Source organism: Megascapheus bottae, chromosome 1, assembly GCF_031878675.1.
Source record: "Megascapheus bottae isolate mThoBot1 chromosome 1, mThoBot2.hap1, whole genome shotgun sequence".
NCBI lineage: Eukaryota > Metazoa > Chordata > Mammalia > Rodentia > Geomyidae > Megascapheus > Megascapheus bottae.
The window spans coordinates 31651149-31671108 of record NC_143509.1 but is presented as its reverse complement, the minus strand read 5'-3'; the positions used below and the strand labels follow the sequence as shown (position 1 = coordinate 31671108).

At 41.8% G+C, this 19960-nt stretch overlaps 2 protein-coding genes and 1 pseudogene across 2 annotated transcripts; all 3 read left to right on the top strand.

The window, feature by feature from the left end:
• Positions 1-312: 312 nt before the first annotated feature.
• Positions 313-1247, top strand: LOC150068877 (olfactory receptor 7G2-like; annotated as a pseudogene).
• Positions 1248-12158: 10911 nt separating this feature from the next.
• LOC150068876 (olfactory receptor 7E178-like) lies at positions 12159-13115 on the top strand. The gene has a single exon (XM_090329422.1). It carries the CDS (start codon positions 12159-12161, stop codon positions 13113-13115), a length of 957 nt encoding a protein of 318 aa, XP_090185548.1.
• Positions 13116-18418: 5303 nt separating this feature from the next.
• On the top strand, positions 18419-19360 carry LOC150068875 (olfactory receptor 7E24-like). Its single transcript, XM_090329412.1, has one exon. It carries the CDS (start codon positions 18419-18421, stop codon positions 19358-19360), a length of 942 nt encoding a protein of 313 aa, XP_090185538.1.
• Positions 19361-19960: the final 600 nt, after the last annotated feature.

Below are 19960 nucleotides of genomic sequence, written 5' to 3'. Positions count from 1 at the left end.
ACTCTCACTCTGCTGGCTGATTCTCCAAGAGCACAAAACTTATTTTTCCTGTAAGACATTAATCCAGCCTTCGTTTTTCTTTTTTGTGCTGTTCCTGGGGTTTCAACTTAAGGCATAGGTATGGTGTCTTAGCTTTTTAGCTCAAGGCTGGCAGTGTAGGACTGGAATCACAGCTCCACTCTTGGGTTTTGGGGTAGTTAATTGGTGATAAGAGTCTCATAGACATTGTGATCCTCTTGATCTCTGCCCTCCAAGTAGCTCGTGTGACTCCCACATTTCACTTTATCTATTCCAGTAATTTCCAGAGGGAGCATGGAAGTCATAAAGCAAACAGCAATAGCTAGATTCTTCCTTGTGGGACTCACAGATGACCCAGAACTCCAGCCCCTCCTCTTCAGCTTCTTCCTGTCCATGTACCTGATCACCGTGCTGGGGAATCTGCTCATCATCCTGGCCGTCAGCTCTGACCCCCACCTCCACACCCCCATGTACTTCTTCCTGTCCAGTCTCTCCTTCATTGATGTCTGCACCAGCACCACTACCATCCCAAAGGTGCTGGTGAACATTCAGGCCCAGGACCACAGCATCTCCTCTGCTGGGTGCCTTGCCCAAGTCTGCTTTGTCTTGGTTTTCAGTGGGTTAGAAAGTTGTCTCCTTACAATGATGGCCTATGACCACTATGTGGCCATCTGTCACCCTCTGAGGTACACAGCCATCATGCATCCCCCCCTCTGTGTCCTGCTGGTTATAATTTCCCTGCTTGTTATTTCCATGAACGCTTTGCTCCACAGCCTCATGCTGCTGAGATTGTCCTTCTGCACCGACCTTGAACTGCCCCACTTCTTCTGCAGCTCGTCCAGATCATGCACAAGGCCTGTTCTGACACTTCTATCAATACCATTCTTGTCTACGTGGCAAATAGTGCCTTTGCTGGTGTTCCCCTTTTGGGGATTATTTTCTCTTACACCCTGATTGTCTCGTCTGTTTTGAGGATCCCCACCATGAAGGGAAGACACAAAGCCTTTTCTACCTGTGGGGCTCATCTCTCTGTGGTCTCCTTATTCTATGGGACAGCTTGTGGGTTGTATATGAGCTCAGAGATGGCTAATTCTTCCACTAAAAATATGGTGGCCTCGATGATGTATGTTGTGGTCCCACAAATGCTGAACCCCTTCATCTATAGTTTGAGGAACAGAGAGATAAAGGATGCCTTGAAGCGGCTCCTCCTTGGGAAGCTTTCTCTGTGATTGTATCAACACTTTGGTTTCAAAAAGTAATGAAAATGTAGACATACCAATGAGCCCAAAGACCTGGAATGGTTCATCACCAAGTTCCGCACTCGCAAAATGGCGAAATCCAATGATAATATATTACAGTCCCGATTATGATTTCAATCTGGTCCCCGAATTGACCTGCCTCGTTGAGTAACGTTTCCTGTGTGAGCTCAGTCTACACCATCTGTTTTGTTCTTGTAAACCAAGTAAGGCAGAAACTGCATGGTGGGTTCTTTCTTTAAAAAATTTCATGAATCTGTGTCCAAAAAAGAAAAATGTTAAGGGTGGCTAGAGGTTAGATTGGGGTGTGTGTGTGTGTGTGTGTGTGTGTGTGTGTGTGTGTGTAGATGTGTGTGTCTGTGTGTGTCGGTCATGGGACTTGAACTCTGGGCCTGGACACTGTCCCTGAGCTCTTCAGCTCAAGACTTCTGCCCTACCCCCTTGAGCCACAGCGCCACTTCGTAGATTTATTTTTAATGTCAAGTTCCTGTGTGAAGCCTCAATTCAGTTGATAATATAGATAAGTACACGTTGGGCTGTATTTCTTAGAAAATCTCAACATGATTGAATTTTGGGGGGAGAAAGGGGTCATGGACCTTAAAACTCTGGCCTGGATACTGTCCCTGAGCTCTTCAGCTCAAGGTTAGTGCCCCACCCCTGGGCTTGGGCACTGTCCCTGAGCTATTCAGCTCAAGGTTTCTACCCTACCCTTGAGCCACAACCCCACTTCCTATTTTCTAGTGATTAATTAGAGATCTTTGTATTGCCCAGGCTGGCTTTGTACCAAGATCCTCAGATCTCAGCTTCCTGAGTAGCTAGGATTATAGGTACGAGCCACCACACCCAGCTATGACTGAATTTTTATACTCAAATAATAACCAGGGTCGTCCCTGAAAATCTGTCCTTCTGTCCTTACGAGGTCTTCTTTCTATCAGTTCCGCTTGGTTTTTTTAATCATTTCCAAAATTATCAGGGTTCCTTGATAGGTTTCTCAAAGAGAAAGATGCAATATGTCCATTATAGTGAGAAAATAATGATATCAATACTAATAAACACTAATAAAATATTAATCATAATACTCTAATATATAATAATGATATGTAATAGTTATTAAAATAATACACTTCTAATTAATAAGACTATGATAATGATATTAGTGATAATTAATAATAACATAATTATTGTGCACTAGCACTTGATAATATTAGATCATGTAGGCTTCTAGGACCCTACATGAGATAGCATGGTCTCTGTTTAATAATGAACTGATGAGAGTCTCCAGGGGCAGTCATGATTGCAGATATTTTAAATTGTTTGGTCCACCGTTATGGCCATTGCTCCAAACTTGCATGGAGATCTTCAAGACACAGTTTAGGAGGTGGTCCCCAAACAATATCCCTTTTCTTTTTTTTTGGCCATTCCTAGGCTTGATCTCAGGTTCTAAGCACTGTCCTGGGGTTTTCTCAAGGACAGAGTTTTACCACCTGAGCCACAGGAACACTTCTGACATTTTTTCCATATATGTGGAACCAAGGAATGGAACCCAGGTCTTCATGGGCCAAACCCCCAGCCCCTCCAAACAATATCTTTGTACTTTACTGTTCCTTTCCTGTGATGATGCATATTGAGCATTCAACTGGACTTAGGACCAAATACGGTCTTTGCATACGGAAAAAATGGGAACTTAATACAACTTAAAATTAAATTCAAATTATAATCAAATGTGATCTTTACATTGAAGTTTACCCCAAAGTACCAAGAACTTAATATAATTCCATATCATATGACCCAGCCGATGGAAATGGAATGAATGTGGCAGGGGAGGGAAACAGTGACAAAAACATAAGAAAAGGTATCAATGTGCAAGAAGTAATAGATCTACCACCTGACAAATGTAACTAAACACCTCTATACATTATCCAGACAATAAAATTTTTAAAACAGAAATAAAAACTTAGAAAAAGTTATATTAACTGAAGTAAGTCAAACTCAAAGCAACATAGGCCCAACAGTCTCACTCACTTTTTTTGTAAATGAAATGGCAATGTCATGGGACCCTAATGTTTCATTATCATTCCCTAATATAATCTGGTACCATTTATTATACTCACTTACTTTCATTTTAAATTTGATAAAGTTTAATGGTAATGAATGAAGGCAATGAATAAAATTTCCCTCTGGGCTGTACATGCTTCTCGCATTACTTTTCCCCTGGTCATGTTATTTTATTGAAAAAGAGTAATTTGATTTTAAGTGTTTAATGTGAGAATAAACATATCTTTTTCCATATATTTTTTATTGTAATGAATAGAAGGATTACATGATATTTTCCAGATAGAAGGTGCATTAATTCACATACATTGATACCCTTCCACCTGTCTTGGTCCACATTTCCCTCCCCCCAACCCCCACCCCTCATCTTGTTTTCCCCCCTTCCCTATCCAATTTCAAATAACCAAATATAAATATATCTGATAAATCAGGTAACAAATTGAGATACTGTAACAATATGGGATAACCAAGGGACAGCAAAAGAGATCAGAGATAACATAGTACCTTAAGCACAACAATCACTCATTATATGGTGTATGATTCTATATCCAGGGGATCCTATCATTTGGCTTCATACTATATGGCCTTTTGTATCAAGGTTTTGCTCTATTGCAAATCTCTGCTAGGAGAGCCCAAGGTTTCTATGAGTATGACAAATGAGGGAAACCATTGAGCCTAAGTTCCTTTGACTTTGGCTTACTTCACTTAATATGATTTTTTCTAAGTTTTTCCATTTCCTAACAAATGGGGCAATGTTGTTCTTTCTGACAGCAGCATAGAATTCCATTGTGTACCAATACCACATCTTGTTGATCCATTCATCAACTGAGGGACATCTAGGTTGGTTCCATATCTTTGCTATGGTAAATAGTCCTGCCATGAACATTGTTATGCTAGTGGATTTATTATGTCCTTGTTTCTGGATGATTGGGTAAATGCCAAGTAGTGGAATTGCTGGGTCATATGGGAGCTCTATGTTTAGTCTTTTAATGAACTGCCATACTGCTTTCCATAGTGACTGAACAAGTTTGCACTCCCACCAACAGTGTAGCAGTGATCCCTCCTGGCCATATCCCCTGCAGCATCTGTTGTTACTAGTTTTCTTGATCCTGGCCATTCTAACTGGAGTGAGGTGGAATCTTAGAGTTGTTTTGATTTGCATTTCTTTTATGACCAGAGATGTTGAGCATTTCTTCATGTGTCTATAAGCCATTGTTGTTTCTTCTTCAGAGAAGACTCTCTTTAAGGCTTTGGCCCATCTTTTAATGGGATGATTGTTACTTTGGAGATTAGTTTTGGAGTAATTCAATTTTTTGAGCTGTTGAGATATTTTAGATATGAGGCCTTTGTCCTTTGTATGGTTGGTGAAGATCTTCTCCCACTCTGTAGGCTTCCTACTTAATTTACTAGCTATGTCCTTTGCCATACAAAAGCTCTGCAGTTTATTGAAGTCCCAGTTGTCCAACATTTTTCTGATTTGTTGTGATTCCTGGTCCTTATTGAGAAAGTTTCGAGGCCTACTGTATCTCCTATTCCTTCTTGTAAAGTTTTCAGTGTGTTGGCTTTTACCTCGAGGTCTTTGATCCATTTGGAGTTAATTCTAGTGCAGGGAGACAAAGAAGGATCCAACTTTAATTTTCTGCAGGTGCTTAACCAGTTCTGCCAGCAACACTTGTTGAAGAGGCTATCATTCTTCCATTCTGTTTTCTTGGCTCCCTTGTCAAAGATTAGGTGGCCATAAGTCTGTGGTTTAATAGCTGGGTCTTCAGTTCTATTCCATTGGTCTTCAGGCCTATTCTTGTGCCAGTACCAAGCTGTTTTGATAATTATAGCTCTGTAATACAGTCTAAAGTTTGGTATTGAAATCCCGCCTGCACTATTCTTTCTGCAAAGAAGTGTTTTTGCTGTAAGGGGTCTTTTATTATTCCATATGAAATTTTGGATTGCCTCTCCTATTTCATTAAAGAATGATATTGGGATATTTATGGGTATTGCATTGAATTTGTAGATAGCTGTTGGCAAGATTGTCATTTTCACGATATTGATTCTTCCAATCCAGGAGCCTGAGAGATTTTTCCATTTCCTCTACTCTGCTTTAATTTCCTTTTTCAGGATTTTAAAGTTCTCATCAAAAAGGTCCTTTACATTCTTAGTTAAGATAATTCCTAGGTACTTGATTTTCTTTGAGGCTATTGCAAAAGGAGTTGCTTTCCTGATTGTTGCCGTATTCCTATCACTGTTGGCATAGAGGAAGGCAGTTCATTTTTGAGGGTTAATTTTATAGCTTGCTACCCTTCCAAAGTTTTGAATCAGCTCAAGGAGCTTGGGAGTAGAGTCTATAGGATTCCTTATATACAGGATTTTGTCATCTCCAAAGGGGGAATGTTTTACTTTCTCTTTCCCTATTTGGATCCACTTTATACTTGCTTCTTGCCTTATTTCACTGGCTAGGAATTCTAATACTATGTTAAAGAGGAGTGGAGAGAGTGGACATCCTTGTCTCATTCCTGATTTTAGAGGGAATGGCTTTAGCTTTTCGCCATGAAGTATAATACTAGCTGTGGGTTTGTCATACACAGCCTTTATTATATTGAGGAATGTTCCATGGATTCCTAGTTTCTGCAGAGCTTTTGACATAAAGGTGTGTTGGATCTTGTCAAAACCTTTTCTGCATCTATTGAGACAATCATGTTATTTTGTCCCTGCTCCTGTTGATGTGTTGAATTATATTAATTGATTTGCGTATTGAACCAATACACAATCCTGTTTGATCATAGTGTATAATTTTTTGGATGAGTTGTTGAGGATGCTTGGCCAGTATTTTGTTGAGAAGTTTTGCATTGATGTTCATCAAAGAAATAGGTCTATAGTTCTCTTTCTTTGATTAATCTCTCTCTGGTTTGGGGATGAGGGTTATACTGGCTTAATAGAATGAGAGAATAAACATTTCTTATAATTTTAAAAGCTGTGGTCTTATGAGGACAATTGTGTGCTTTGATGAAATGAGATCAGCGATCTCGGCATGAGATGATTTGGAGTGATAGTGGGGACATTCTGTTCGTTTTCTATCTTTTCTTTCCTTGGTACTTCTTGTTCTCTTTTCTTTGGGCTTGGTTGGTTCCTCTGCACATCTTTGGGAGGTCCGAGAGGATGCAGCACATAAGGGGAAAAGGGTGGTGAACAATGCAGCATTGGTGCTCCTTGTACAGGCACCTAGGGGTGGGAGGGGTAGGGAACGAGGGAAAGGAGGACAATTTATAAAATGGAAGGCAGTGAGGCACAGTGATGTCCTCACCAACGTGGCCCAAATTGGCCCGGGGCCACCTCAGCTCTAGGGGACTTCAGAACACCTGTGAGGCCCTGCTGAGGAGTCCAGGGAGACCCCAAGCTCTGGGTCTCCCTCTCCTGTGGGGTAGTTGGGGGCAGGTACAAGGCCAGACTCCGAGGGGGCGGGGCCAGTGGTTACTCCCTAATTGCTCTTCCCATAGGACTTCAAATCCTGGGCTGACTCCGCCCCTAATCCCAGCAAGAGGCAAGGTGGGGGAGGGAAATGGGAAGTAAGACATGAGAATCAATGTTTGTGAAGTAATGCACCTTTTATCTGGTAAATACAATGTAACCTTACTATTAATTACAATAAAAAATACATGAAAAAGCTGCCATAAATTGCTACCACTTTTTACTTGATTTTAAAATGTGCTTTCCAAAAAGTTACACTTGGATATGACCAATCAAACAGGACTCTGAACATTCACACAGTGAGATCCAAGGATGATATTCTTAGGAGTGAATCACAAGGGCTCAATAGCTATTTGCATATGATCATGTAAAATGATGCTTAAAAAATTTCCCCTTTTTGGCCGAGAGTTTGGACTAGTAGTAAAAGTGCTTGCCTAGCATGCACAAAGACCTGGGTTCGATTCCTTGGTACCACATATATAGAAAAAGCCAGAAGTGGTCTTGAGGCTCAAGTGGTAGAGCTCTAGCCTTGAGAAAATCCAAGGACAGTGCTCAGGCCCTGAGCTCAAGCCCACGACTGGCAAAAAAAAAACCCTTTTCTTGCTGTTTTTGATTTCTGTACCTCTTGTTCTGTATGTAAGTTTACCTGATTTGGAGAAGGGAAAAGGGAGAACATAGAAATGGTAGGACAAAGGATGAACTAATTCAGCAGTGACACTCACTATGTTGAGAATGAACTAATGATACAATTCGATGGGGGGGTGGTCTGTGTGGGAGGGGATTGGAAGTGTAAGATTCGGGAGAAAAAAGATGTACTCATTACCTAACTGTAACTCCTCTGTATATCACCATTAAAATACATTTTTAAAGAAACTTAATCAGTGAAATATGCCTTTCCCTTATATATTGCTTCTATAAGTAATAAAATCACTGTATTAAAATAAAACAAAAATTAGACATTTCCTAGTAATTAATGTTTCTCCTTGACTTTCTTCATTCTGACTTTCAGAACCTTGGAGACTAGAAAACAGAGACTAATTGGTCTAATAATTGGACTAATTGTGTTCTGTGCATTGAGCCACAAGATCAGAAAATTAGAAATAGCCCATTCTACCCTCTTGCCCTACAGATTGCAAGTCAGAACCTAGACTAATCTGTTTCTCTGTCTCCAGGGTGATCTGCTTGAGAAGGCACCCGAGCCATTCTCTTTTCGAGTCATCTCTGAGAACAGAGCCTGAACTATCATCACAGATGAAACAAGGGAACGTCATGGCTGCAGCAGGACAAAGTACATCTCAGTAAGTCCCAAGGTCCAGTCTGGATGCACAGAGTCAGAGGCAATCCTGTCTTTTCCTCATCAGGACCAACAAGATGCCCGGGTACTCAGATGTGAGGGTATCAGGACATACAATTCAACTCCTAGGCTTAGGAAATTTTGTGTCTTTATTGATGTGAAGGCAGGCATTCCTGTCCTACTATGTCTTGGCTATGTAGGCAATCTATCTCACCAAAGCAAGAAATAGGTACGTCTACATTGTCCCCAAAGCCCGGATGTAGTCATGAAGATGAGGGAGATGATGGTGATGATGATAATGATTTGAAGGTGATAACTATGCTATATAAGTCACATTCCCAGAAGATTACAAGGACCCAGAATCTGAGTTAAGGTAGTTTTTGTTTGTTTTATGTGTTTGAATGGAGCTTGTTGCCTCTTTATCGGTATGATTACACTTTCCTCTCTCTATAATAAAAAAGATCAATTTACATTATCATGTTAATTTTTAGAAGTGTAACATGTTTGAAAGAGAGAGAGAAGGAGAGAGAGAGAGAAAGAGAGACAGAGAGAGAGAGAGAGAGAGAGAGAGAGAGAGAGAGAGAGAGAGAGAGAGAGAGAGAGAGAGAGTGTGTGCTGGTCCTGGGACAATGCTGAACTCATGGCCTCGATGCTGTCCCAGAGGTTTTTTGCTGAAAGGTAGCACTCTCCCACTTGTGCTTAAGCTTCAGTTTTGGCTAGGAGTATACGGACTCTGTTCCAAGCCAAACTGAGATAAAAAGTAGAACACATTCCCAAGACCAAAACCAAAAAAAAGAAAGAAAAGAAGAAAAGAAAAGGAAAGAAAAGCACCCACAAGTCACAAATGCAATTACATAATGAGACTCTGACTTCCAAAATCCCCACCCCCTAATATTCCCAAATATTTAGCGAATGCTTCCTTGGTTTGAAAAAACAGAGCATATGTGATTTGGTATCTGTGAACTGTGCCTTCACTTACCTGTGCCTTGTGTCCACCAGCTTAGTACCCAGAAATAACTAATATCTGTAACACAGATTTCTTATAACACCACATATTTCCCATTTGATAATCTACAAGTGTAAAAAATTGTGTGAATAATTTGTGGTGTGTGTGTGTGTGTGTGTGTGTGTGTGTGTGTGTGTGTGTGTGTATACCAGTCCTGGGGCTTGAACTCAAGACCTAGATGCTATCTCTAAGCTAGGTTACCCAAAGCTAGCAATCTATCTCTTGAGCTACTACTCCACGCCTGGCTTTTTAGTGGTTAATTGGAGAAAAGAGTCTCATTCTCTTTCCTGCCCATACTGGTGTTAACCACAATCCTCAGACCTCAGTGTCTGAGTAGCTAGGATGAAAGGCATGGCCACCAGTGTTTGGCAAGTCATCATATATCTAAAAAGAGGGGGAATGAACAATGTAAGTGTGTATGATCGTAAGATCTTTCACTCTTTCATATAGAACCACCCATAAGCACCATAACCTCTGATCCCTCCATAGTATAATCAAACCAAAGAGCATTTAAGCTGTTCTCAGGATTGCCTTTCACCAGTATACTTCCACCTTCAAGAGTGGTTCAGTCCAGGTGAGGCAACAGGTACCTCTACTGCCCAACAACTTAGATACAGAAGAATAATTGAGCCCAGGAGTTCAAGGTCGTAGAAAAAAACTCTCATATATGTTGATCAAAGTCAGATACACCAGAAACTGAGGAGGAGAATCCTAAGTCCGAGTTCAGCCTAGAATGTATGGCATATTCTAGGCTTTGCTGGCTGCATAGTGAGACCCTATCTTGAGAAAGTAATATGACATAATGTAAAATTCATTCTTATGAATATTGTTGCCCATCTCGTATCTACAGCACCTAGGAACTGTGTGTTTCTCAGAAAAAAATTGTATGCTGCTCTATTTTATATGCACAATGTAAATTTCTGTGTAGGGCTAGATGCTATTGGTTCATGCCCCTAATCCTAGCTATTAATGTGGCTGATAACTGAGGATCAGTTATTAAAGCCAGCCAGGGCAGAAAAGTCTCCATGAGACTCTGTCTCCAATTAAATCACTCAAAAACTGGAAGTGGTGCTGTAGTTCAAGTGGTAGAGTGTTATCCTTGAGCATAAAGAGGTTCAGGGACAGCACCCAGGCCCTGAGTTTGAGCCCCACAGCCAACAAAAAATACTGTATAGCTGTCTCAGAGACAAGAGTTGAGAGACAGTTTTGATTGTTTAACTGGGCAAGATGGTCATATATTGGATAGAGTAAGGATTCTTTCCTCTTGGGAAAAAATCAATGTAGAAAATTAATAATAGCAGAGAATGTTTCAGACCTTACAACCAAAACCACTTTATCTGTTGCAAATATATTTCACGGATTCATTTGAAAAGTAGGAGGTGCAAATATTTTCTAAAGAGTGGTGCCATCAATTGAAAAAAACTGTAGAAATGAAATCTACTCCCATAAGCAATAGTGAGAGTTCTTCTTTTGTTGTTGTTTCTGTAGTCCTAGGGCTTGAACCCAGGGCCTAGGCACTCTCCCTGGCCTTTCTCAAGGCTAGAGCTCTAGCACCAGAGCCACAGCACCACTACCGACTTTTTCCATGTATGTGGGACCAAGGAATTGAACCGAGCCTTTGCATGCTAGGCAAGTACTCTAGAACTAGGCCAAACTCTGTCTGATGACTCTCTCTTCTTTATTTATGTATGGTGTATTCTTGAGTACACCTTTGGAAGGGTTGGTGGGAGGATAGAGAATTTGAGGGAAAAGGGATGAAAAAATGCAGCAGTGGAGCTCGCTGAACACTGATGAAAATAAACTATACAGCTTGTGGATACAGATGGGAGAAAGGGACTGGGATAAAATGAGGGGACAGAAGACAGTGTGTGAAAGGAAATCTACTTGCTACCTGCCATGTGCATATGTAACCCCTCTGTACATCACCTCTACAACAATACACCATATTAATAAAACAAAAATAAAAAGCTGCCTGGGATCTGGCCGAGTGGTAGAGTGCTTGCCTAGCATTCACGAAGACCCAGGTTCGATTCCTCAGTACTACTAACTAGAAAACAACAAAAGCGGTGCCATGGCTTAAGTGGAAGAGTTCTAGCCTTGAGAAAGGCCAGAGACAGTGTCCAATCCCTGAGTTCAAGGCTCAGGACAGGCAAAAAAAAGATTTTTGAAAAAAAGTATTTAGGATGCTGCAAGCTCTTTTTAAAGAAGACTTTTTGATGTTTAAAACACAAAGTGAGAGCCAGGAAGCCAGTTGCTCACACCTATAATCCTAGCAAAGCCAGCCCAGCAGCAAAATCTATGATATTCTTATTCCCAAGAACCCCACGAAGAACAACAAAGAGCTATAGCTCAAGTGGTGCAGGGCCAGACTTGAATGAAAAAGTCAGGCAAGTACAAGGCCCTCAGTTCAAGTCCTCGTACCAGCACACACAACACACACACACACACACACACACACACACACACACACGCACACATCATCAGTCCTTTCCTCCCTCCCTCCACTCTTTCTTTCCTTCTTGATGAGACATTCAACCTAGGACATCAAAGTTGCTAGGAAAGTACACTACTATTCAATGGCATCCAAGCTCTGCACTCCATTTCTTTCCCTATTTCCTTTTCTTTTACTTTTTTGTTCATCTTGGGGCTTGAACGCTGGGCCTGGGTGTTGTCCCTGAGCTCTTCAGCTCAAGGCTACCACCCTACCCATTGAACCACACCACCACTTCCCTATTTCTTTTTTTTTAATCTTGTCATTAAGATGTTGTACAGAGGAATTAACCATTTTATAAGTCAATTTCTGTTCGATTTCTTAAAGGATCCATAAAACCAAACCAAAGGTGTCCATTCTGCTCTGAATGTATAATGCTCTGTAGAAAAAAAACATTTACACCTTTCCCAAGCTATTATACTGCTTAAGTTTAATGTGTATCAGACTTGAAGATTCAGACTTGAAGTCTGAATCATCATCCCAAATTACTGGAATCCAGAAGATAGACCTTTAAACATGTGACCCCTACCCTGCTGCATTTATTCCATCCATCTCTTCCCTCACACAAGGTATCCAGGAAATATGGAGGCACAGAATGAAACCGCCATCTTGGAATTTCTGCTCCTGGGACTGTCTAATGATCCAGAAGTGGAACCCATCCTCTTTGGGTTACTCCTGTCTATGTACCTGATCACTGTGCTGGGCAATCTGCTCATCATCCTGGCCATCACCTCTGACCCCCACCTCCACACCCCCATGTACTTCTTCCTCTCCATCCTCTCCTTGGCTGACCTGGGCTTCATCTCCACCACTGTCCCCAAGATGCTGGTGGACCTGAGGAATCACAGCAAATCCATCAGCTACGCTGGCTGCCTGACCCAGGTGTCCTTTCTCTTCTTTTCTGGATGTTTGGACAATGTGCTGCTGGCTGTGATGGCCTATGACCGCTTGGTGGCCATCTGCCACCCTCTCCACTACTCACTCATCATGAGTCTCCGCCTCTGTGGCTTGTTGGTTCTGCTGTCATGTTTTATTAGTTTTTTGGATTTCCAGGCACACTTGTTACTGGTGTCACAACTTACCTTCTGCAAAAGAGGAGAAATCCGTCACTTTTTCTGTGACCCTTCTGAATTAATCAACCTGGCCTGCAAAGATCCATCTACTAATCACATATTGTTATATCTGTTTGGTGTATTCTTCGGTAGTGGTCCGATTTCAGTGATATTGTACTCTTATATTCGAATTATCTCTGCCATTCGGAGAGTCCAGTCATCCAGTGGGAAATACAAAGCCTTCTCCACGTGTGGCTCTCACCTGTCAGTGGTAAGCTTGTTTTATGGAACAGGCCTGGGGGCCTACTTCAGTTCTATTGTCTCTCACACCCCCAAGAAAGTGATGGTGACATCTTTGGGCTATACCGTGGTCACCCCCATGCTGAACCCCTTCATCTACAGTTTGAGGAACAGGGACATCAAGAGAGCAATTTGGTGGCTTGCCTGCAAACCAGCCCATCATCAATGCCCAGGCTCTCCTTTCTAACCTGCTGGTCAGAACAGACTGCCAAAAGCACACCCCTGATTTTGGAAAGTATGCCTATGCAGCTAGCCTCATTTCAGTCACTCTTATGCGCAACCTTATTTCACATTCCTGCGTGAAGAGGAGAGTTCCCCTCCTAGGGTTGAGACCAACATTGTTCTTGGAAGCCTTAGAGATTCAAGATTTGGTTTGCCTACATTTGGAGATGGTGGTAGAATGTTTGGAAGATGGGGAGCTGGGGCCGTATTCTTCCAATCTTTTACCCTTTCATGGTCTCCCTTACTCTAGAACCTCTTCTTAAACTTTTAGTGAATAGAATGACTTTGTGAATATAATTATGCTTTCAACGAAGGTGTATGTGTTTATACTCTTCTTCTCTCATCCTCTCATTTTCCTTCTCCCAAGGTTCCACACAAATAGTACTTCAGTGTCCATGCCATTGTATGCTACAGGTTTAGATTCTACTTGTGATTGAAAATGGATGGATGCTTGCTACTTTGCTGAATAGGATGTTCTCCAGACCTGTCTCTTCCCCCAAGTGACCTAATTTTCTATTTCAGTACAACTGAATAAATAATGTTCATATACCAACTAGATTGTCTTTATCCACTCATGGGTTGATTGATCCTCAGGATGAATCCAGCATTGTATATTATGAATAGTGCAGCAATAATCATAAACGAGAAGATACCTATATTGTTTATACTCTTTCCAATAGAAGACCATGAAGAATTTCATGGTTGACTCATAAGAATTTATAGTGTACAACTATTTTTTTGTGCTGGCAGGGGTTGCTCGTCCTGTGGCTTGAACTCAAGGTCTGGGCACTGTCCCTGAGCTTTTAGTGCTCAAGGCTGGCATTCTACCACTTGAGCTCCATTTCCAACTTTCTATTTCCTTTTTGCTAGATAACTGGAGATATGAATCTCATGGACTTTTCTGGCAGAAATGGCTGTGATCACGATCCTCAGATCTCAGCCTCTTCAGTATCTAGGATTGCAGGAGTGAACCACTGTCACCCAGTTCAAGAACAACTCTTTTTTTTTAAGTTATCTTTAAGGGGTTTTGATTCACCATGTATGTTTATGATTACAATGTATCTTGATCAATGTCACCGCCTCTTCACCTCTCCTAATCCCACTTCAAGTTACCCAGTTCTATTTTCACCTAGGTACAGTAAATATAAAGACTGTCTTACCCACGCTCCCTCTCTTCATTCATCTGCCCCTCCTTCCTTGACCTCTCCCCACCCCAATAAAACATGGTCCAGCATCCTGATACTTATTTCATTAGACTGTTCATAGGACATATAGCAGTGATTCCACCATTCGGCAAGCGAGCCTGTAATGAACTTGTGTATGTACACAGGTTTGTGGTTCAAATCCAGCCTCTGCTCGTGGAAGAAAACATGTATCCTTTGCTCTCTGAACCAGACTAACTCTACTTAACATAATTTTTCCACACGTTCATTCTTTTCCTTACATATGACTTATTATTTTTCCAGATGGGTGAATGAATGCCTCTGTGTGTGGGGGGGGGGGGGGTGTGGGGGGGGGGTGTGGGTGTGGCGGGGTGTGTGTGTGTGTGTGTGTGTGTGTGTTCATCACACTTTCTTGATCCAGTCTTACATTGGAATGTTTCTGGTCTGTCTCCATAACTTGACTTGGCTATAGTGAATAGTGCAGCAAAGAACATGGCTGTACATGTCTGCTGACTTCCAATCTTCTGGATGACTACACAACAGTGATATCGATGGATCACAGGGTACTTCTGGGTTTAGGGTTTACTTTTTAAATTTTTTGAGTAACTTGCTATCTGCCATCCGCAGTGTTTGCCAAAGTTCTCACAAGTTCTGTTTCTTGTTAAAACTTTTCATTCAGAGATGAAAGGGAGGATATTGGTCCAGATGCACTGTACTAATGTACTGACATATAGAACTGAAGCCCCTTTGTAAAATTACTTAAAAATCAAAGGAATAGTAAATTACATTTTAGCTGAGCACCACTGGTTCATACCCAAGTACTAAGTAATCCTAGTTACTGAAGAAGCTGAGATTAGAGTTGATGAGATCCTTATTTCCAGTTAATTATGCAAAAAAGCCAGAAGTGGAGCTGTGGCTCAAGTGGTAGGGCACTAGCTTTGAGCACAAAAGTACAGGGACAGCACCCAAGCTCTTAGTTCAAGCCCCAGGACTGGCATGAAAACACATACGCATACTGTCTCTCTCTCTCTCTCTCTCTCTCTCTCACACACACACACACACACACACACACACACACACACATACACACAAACACACACTCGAATGTTTCACTCAAAGATAATTACTATGTCTGCATTCTGCTCTTTTCATAATCAGATACTGAAGATTCTAGAGCAGTCATGGCATAGAAAGGAGAATGCACCAATAAGGAAGCCTACGCCCTAGCAACTACAGAGGTGTTTTTTTCTGAACATTTATAAGCTGTCCTCACTCAAGTTCTTAGCACATACATTATCACCTGGTCAATTCTGCAACTTTTTGACTTATTACTTTTCTATGGAATCAATGCCGTGAATTAATTCATGATATTCCAACTGTGGGAGAGGATCTGTAACCCCATAACTCTGGGTTTGACTCTTGAACTTCTCCCAACAGTGGATATTGAGGATTATCATTCACTAAGAAGGCCTAAGTACATATTGCATGTTTCCTCCTTTGCACAGTTAACATTTCTATGTCTCCATGGAGAGGAGCGAGTCCTTAGAGATTAGTGTATGAGCAACAACTTGACTAATGATCAGCATGGTGTGTTGAACTCTGAGGTCAGTTGATTATAAATAATCCCTTCTGCCTTCTTGTCCTCCAATTGTCTCCTCCTAGCCTCATGCATTTCTATCACACTGTCTGCCTGCTTGGTTCTTCACCTGTACAAGGAGACACCTACCTGTATTGTCACATCTTTCTGCCAGCCCCAAGCAGCGAGCTTGGAGTAGCTCAGACTAAGCAAGGTGTAGGGGCAGAAAATAAATGCTCTCTGGTTGTATCACAGCAAAGATCTAGTGCAACAAGTAAGTGCTATGGGGCATGTGGGACTTGGGAAAGACTGGCCCAACCACGCTTTCATTTCCTGAGCCAAAGCCTGGTGGGAGCAGCCAGACAGGAAGGCAGAAGGTACGTAAGGGCTTCAGGTTGGAGGTCTATGAAGTTTATGTTCTCACTTATGGTGAAGGGGTGAGACTCTCAGGTCCTTTGTTTTTGTCCTGCCTAGGTTATGAGAGCACTTTTTCATCAGAGCAGGTGTCTCTTATGTCCTGTTTGCAGAAAATGTTGGAGGTGATCAGAATTGGAGCTGTGGCTCTAGTGGTAGAGTGCTAGCCTTGAAGAACAAAGTTCAGGGACAGAAAATGTGGAAGAGAGGTAGACCGGGTGATAGGGTCCAAAAAGAAATGTACTCTACGTGACTTAAGTAATTGAAACCCCTCTTTTCATCAACTTTATAATAATGATTTTTTAAGCTGTGGGTCAGCATTCAGGCCCTGAGTTCACCCAGGGATGTTCTATACATCTACATTTGCATCTATCAATATCTATCTATATCTAGCTGAAGATATATAGTAAATACTAGATAGATAGAAGATAGATAGATAGATAGATAGATTGATAGACAGACAGACAGACAATCTGACATTAATCATGGGAGAAATAAAGAATATTTTCCCAGGGCTTCCATATCCCAGCCTGTGAACTTGAGATGTTTTTGTGTGGCACTTGTTTCTCTATACTTGCCTTACCACAGTTCCTTCTCTCCACAAGAAAAAAAGTAAAATATAAACCACCTATTATCTCCATGTCTCATTGTAAGAAAAGAGGTCAGCATCATTATTATCATGATCATTATCAATATTTTATTACCAGTACTGGGGCTTGAACTCAGGGCCAGGGCTGTATCCCTGAGCTATTTGGCTCTAGTCTGGTATTCTATCATTTCAGTCACATCTCCATTTCTGGCATCCTGCAGTTAATTGGAGATGACAATCTCATGGACTTTCTTGTCCAGGATGGCTTTGAGAAATGATCCTCATATCTCTGGTTCCTGTTAGTTATCCTACACACCCAACCCTTCCTTCATTCTTCTTCATTTTGTAGACTATACATTGGATTCACACACACACACACACACACACACACACACACACACAATCGTTATGTAGTTGAATATTATTGATTATTCAGGTAGCTAATGACTGACTGTATTATTTTTTTAAAAAAGGAACTATCCATGCTACATTTACAGGATAAGCAGTTCCATGGAGATTTTCTGTAGACCACTTATGCGTGGCATGAGGTAATTTGCTCACTTATAGCTAATTTCTGCAGGTTCTGTCTTTAGCCACATCACGCACCAGGAACTTCAGGGTCTGAACTGAACAACAGTAGTGAAGCCCAGGAGGGAGTGGAAATGCAGGCAAAACAGAAACACTGATCATGTTTCATTCATCCATCCCGGCCCCCTTCTGTTTCCCCTCTAGTCTCTGCCCAACACTCAGAGCAGTTATTATTTGCAGTCAAAGTGGAGATGGCAGGTTTACCTGCAGGAGTCAAGCTGTATTCTGTGACAGCTCCACCAATTATGGCCACAGAGAGATTGTTGTTTCTGGATGTTCACACAATCTGCCATTGTCCCAGATAGCCCACTACCCCTTGGTGGCTATCTTAAAATTATACTTTCTCCTCTCTTCACCTATCCTCTCCCTGTTTTCTTAATTTTCCTTCCTTCCTTCCTTCCTTCCTTCCTTCCTTCCTTCCTTCCTTCCTTCCCTTCCTCCCTCTATTCTTCCTTCCCTCCCTCTTTCTGTTCCTTCCTTGTTTCTGCCTCTTCCTTCCTTCCCTTTTATCCCTTTCTATCTTTCCCTCCCTCTCTTTTGTTTTATCCTTCCTTTTTCATTTCTTCCTTCCTTTCTTTCTCCCTCACTTTTTTCCTTTTTTCTTCATCACACTTCTCTCCATCACTATGTCTGTCTCTCCTTTCTTTTCCTTTCTGGTTTACATCTTCTTTTCATGGTTAAGGAATAAATCAAACCCTAGGTGTGATACAGGAGCACTGGATCCCATTGCTCAAAGGATACATATTCCCCTTCCAAAATGTTGCTTACATCATGTGGGCTTTTGAGGGCACAATTCCATATTATCCAACTCATTGCAAAAATCAAATACAAATAGTGGATTCTGAGCTGACAAATCTTACAATATAGGCATATTGTTGATTGCCTTTACATTTATTTATTCCAATAATTGTATATTTTTCATAAGGAGTGCAAGCTTCATGGAACCACAAAACTACACAGGACTAGCACAGTTTCAACTCCTAGGACTCTCTGATGACCCAGAACTCCGGTCTATTCTAGTAGGGCTCTTCCTGTCCATGTACTTGATCACCATGCTCGGAAATCTGCTCATCATTCTGGCTGTCACCACTGACCCCCACCTCCACACCCCCATGTACTTCTTCCTCTCCATCCTCTCCATGGCTGACCTTGGTTTCACCTCTGCCGTGGTTCCCAAGATGCTGTTGAACCTGCAGACTCACAACAAATCCATCAGCTATGCTGGCTGCCTAACTCAGGTGGCTTTCTTTATCTTTTGTGGTTGTATGGACAGTGTGCTTCTGGCTGTGATGGCCTATGACCGCTTAGTGGCCATCTGTCACCCTCTCCACTACTCCATCATTATGAACGCCCGCCTCTGTGGCTTCTTGGTCCTGCTGTCATTATTCCTCAGTTTTCTGGATTCCCTATTACATTGCTTAATGGTGTCAAGACTTAATTTCTGTACAGGTATAGAAATTCCCACTTACTTCTGTGACCCTTCTCAACTCCTGAAGCTTGCCTGTGATTATACTTCCACCAAAAACCTCTTCATCTATCTGATTGGTGCATTCTTTGGGGGGATTCCAGCCTCAGGGATCCTGTATTCTTACATCCAAATTGTTTCTACTGTTCTTAGAGTCCCATCAGCCAGGGGGAAATACAAAGCCTTCTCCACCTGTGGCTCTCACCTGTCTGTCGTGTGCTTGTTTTATGGGACAGGCCTGGGAGCCTACTGCAGTTCAGTTGTTTCAGATGCCCCCAGGAAGATGATGGTGGCCTCTGTGGGATACACCATGGTCACCCCCATGCTGAACCCCTTTGTCTACAGTTTGAGGAACAAGGACATCAAGAGAGCGCTTTGGTTCCTGGTCTACAAAGCAGCCCACTGTCCACATTAAGGTTTTCCATTTTGATCTGTGGGATCAAAGAAACATGACAACCACCTGTCTGCATTGGAAAACATCTTTGAGATTCACAAGCTTAACTTAACATTCAAATTCTGTCCTGGAGAACTCATGCTATCTTGAGAATATTCTACATCAGAAGTGCAGTTAGCAACTGGGTCCCAGTGGCTCACAGCAGTAATTCTAGCTACTCAGAAGGCTGAGAATTGAGAATCACCATTGGAAGTCAGCCCAGACAGTACAGTCTGTGAACTCTCCTCTCCAATAAATCACCAAACATTGGAAATGTAGCTGTGACTCAAACGATGGAGTGCCAGCATGGAGCAAAATACTTTAAGGACAGCTCCCAGCACCCTGAGTTCAAGCCCCAGGAATAGCACACACATTCATAAACAGTGCGTGTAGCAAATGGAGTGCCCACTCTTTATGCTGAAGGTAATAACTTGATAGTAAACTCCTAGAAAAATGGCATAATTATCTACGGAAAGGTAACAAAGTCAAGGCATTCTGTTTACTCAAAGGTGCAGCATGATGCATGCCGACAATAGACACATATATGCTACTGTAACGCTAAAGAACTAATTGGCTTCCATT

Coding starts and splice junctions, on each gene's coding strand:
- LOC150068876 (XM_090329422.1), top strand. CDS start 12,159: ATGGAGGCACAGAATGAAACCGCCATCTTGGAATTTCTGCTCCTGGGA.
- LOC150068875 (XM_090329412.1), top strand. CDS start 18,419: ATGGAACCACAAAACTACACAGGACTAGCACAGTTTCAACTCCTAGGA.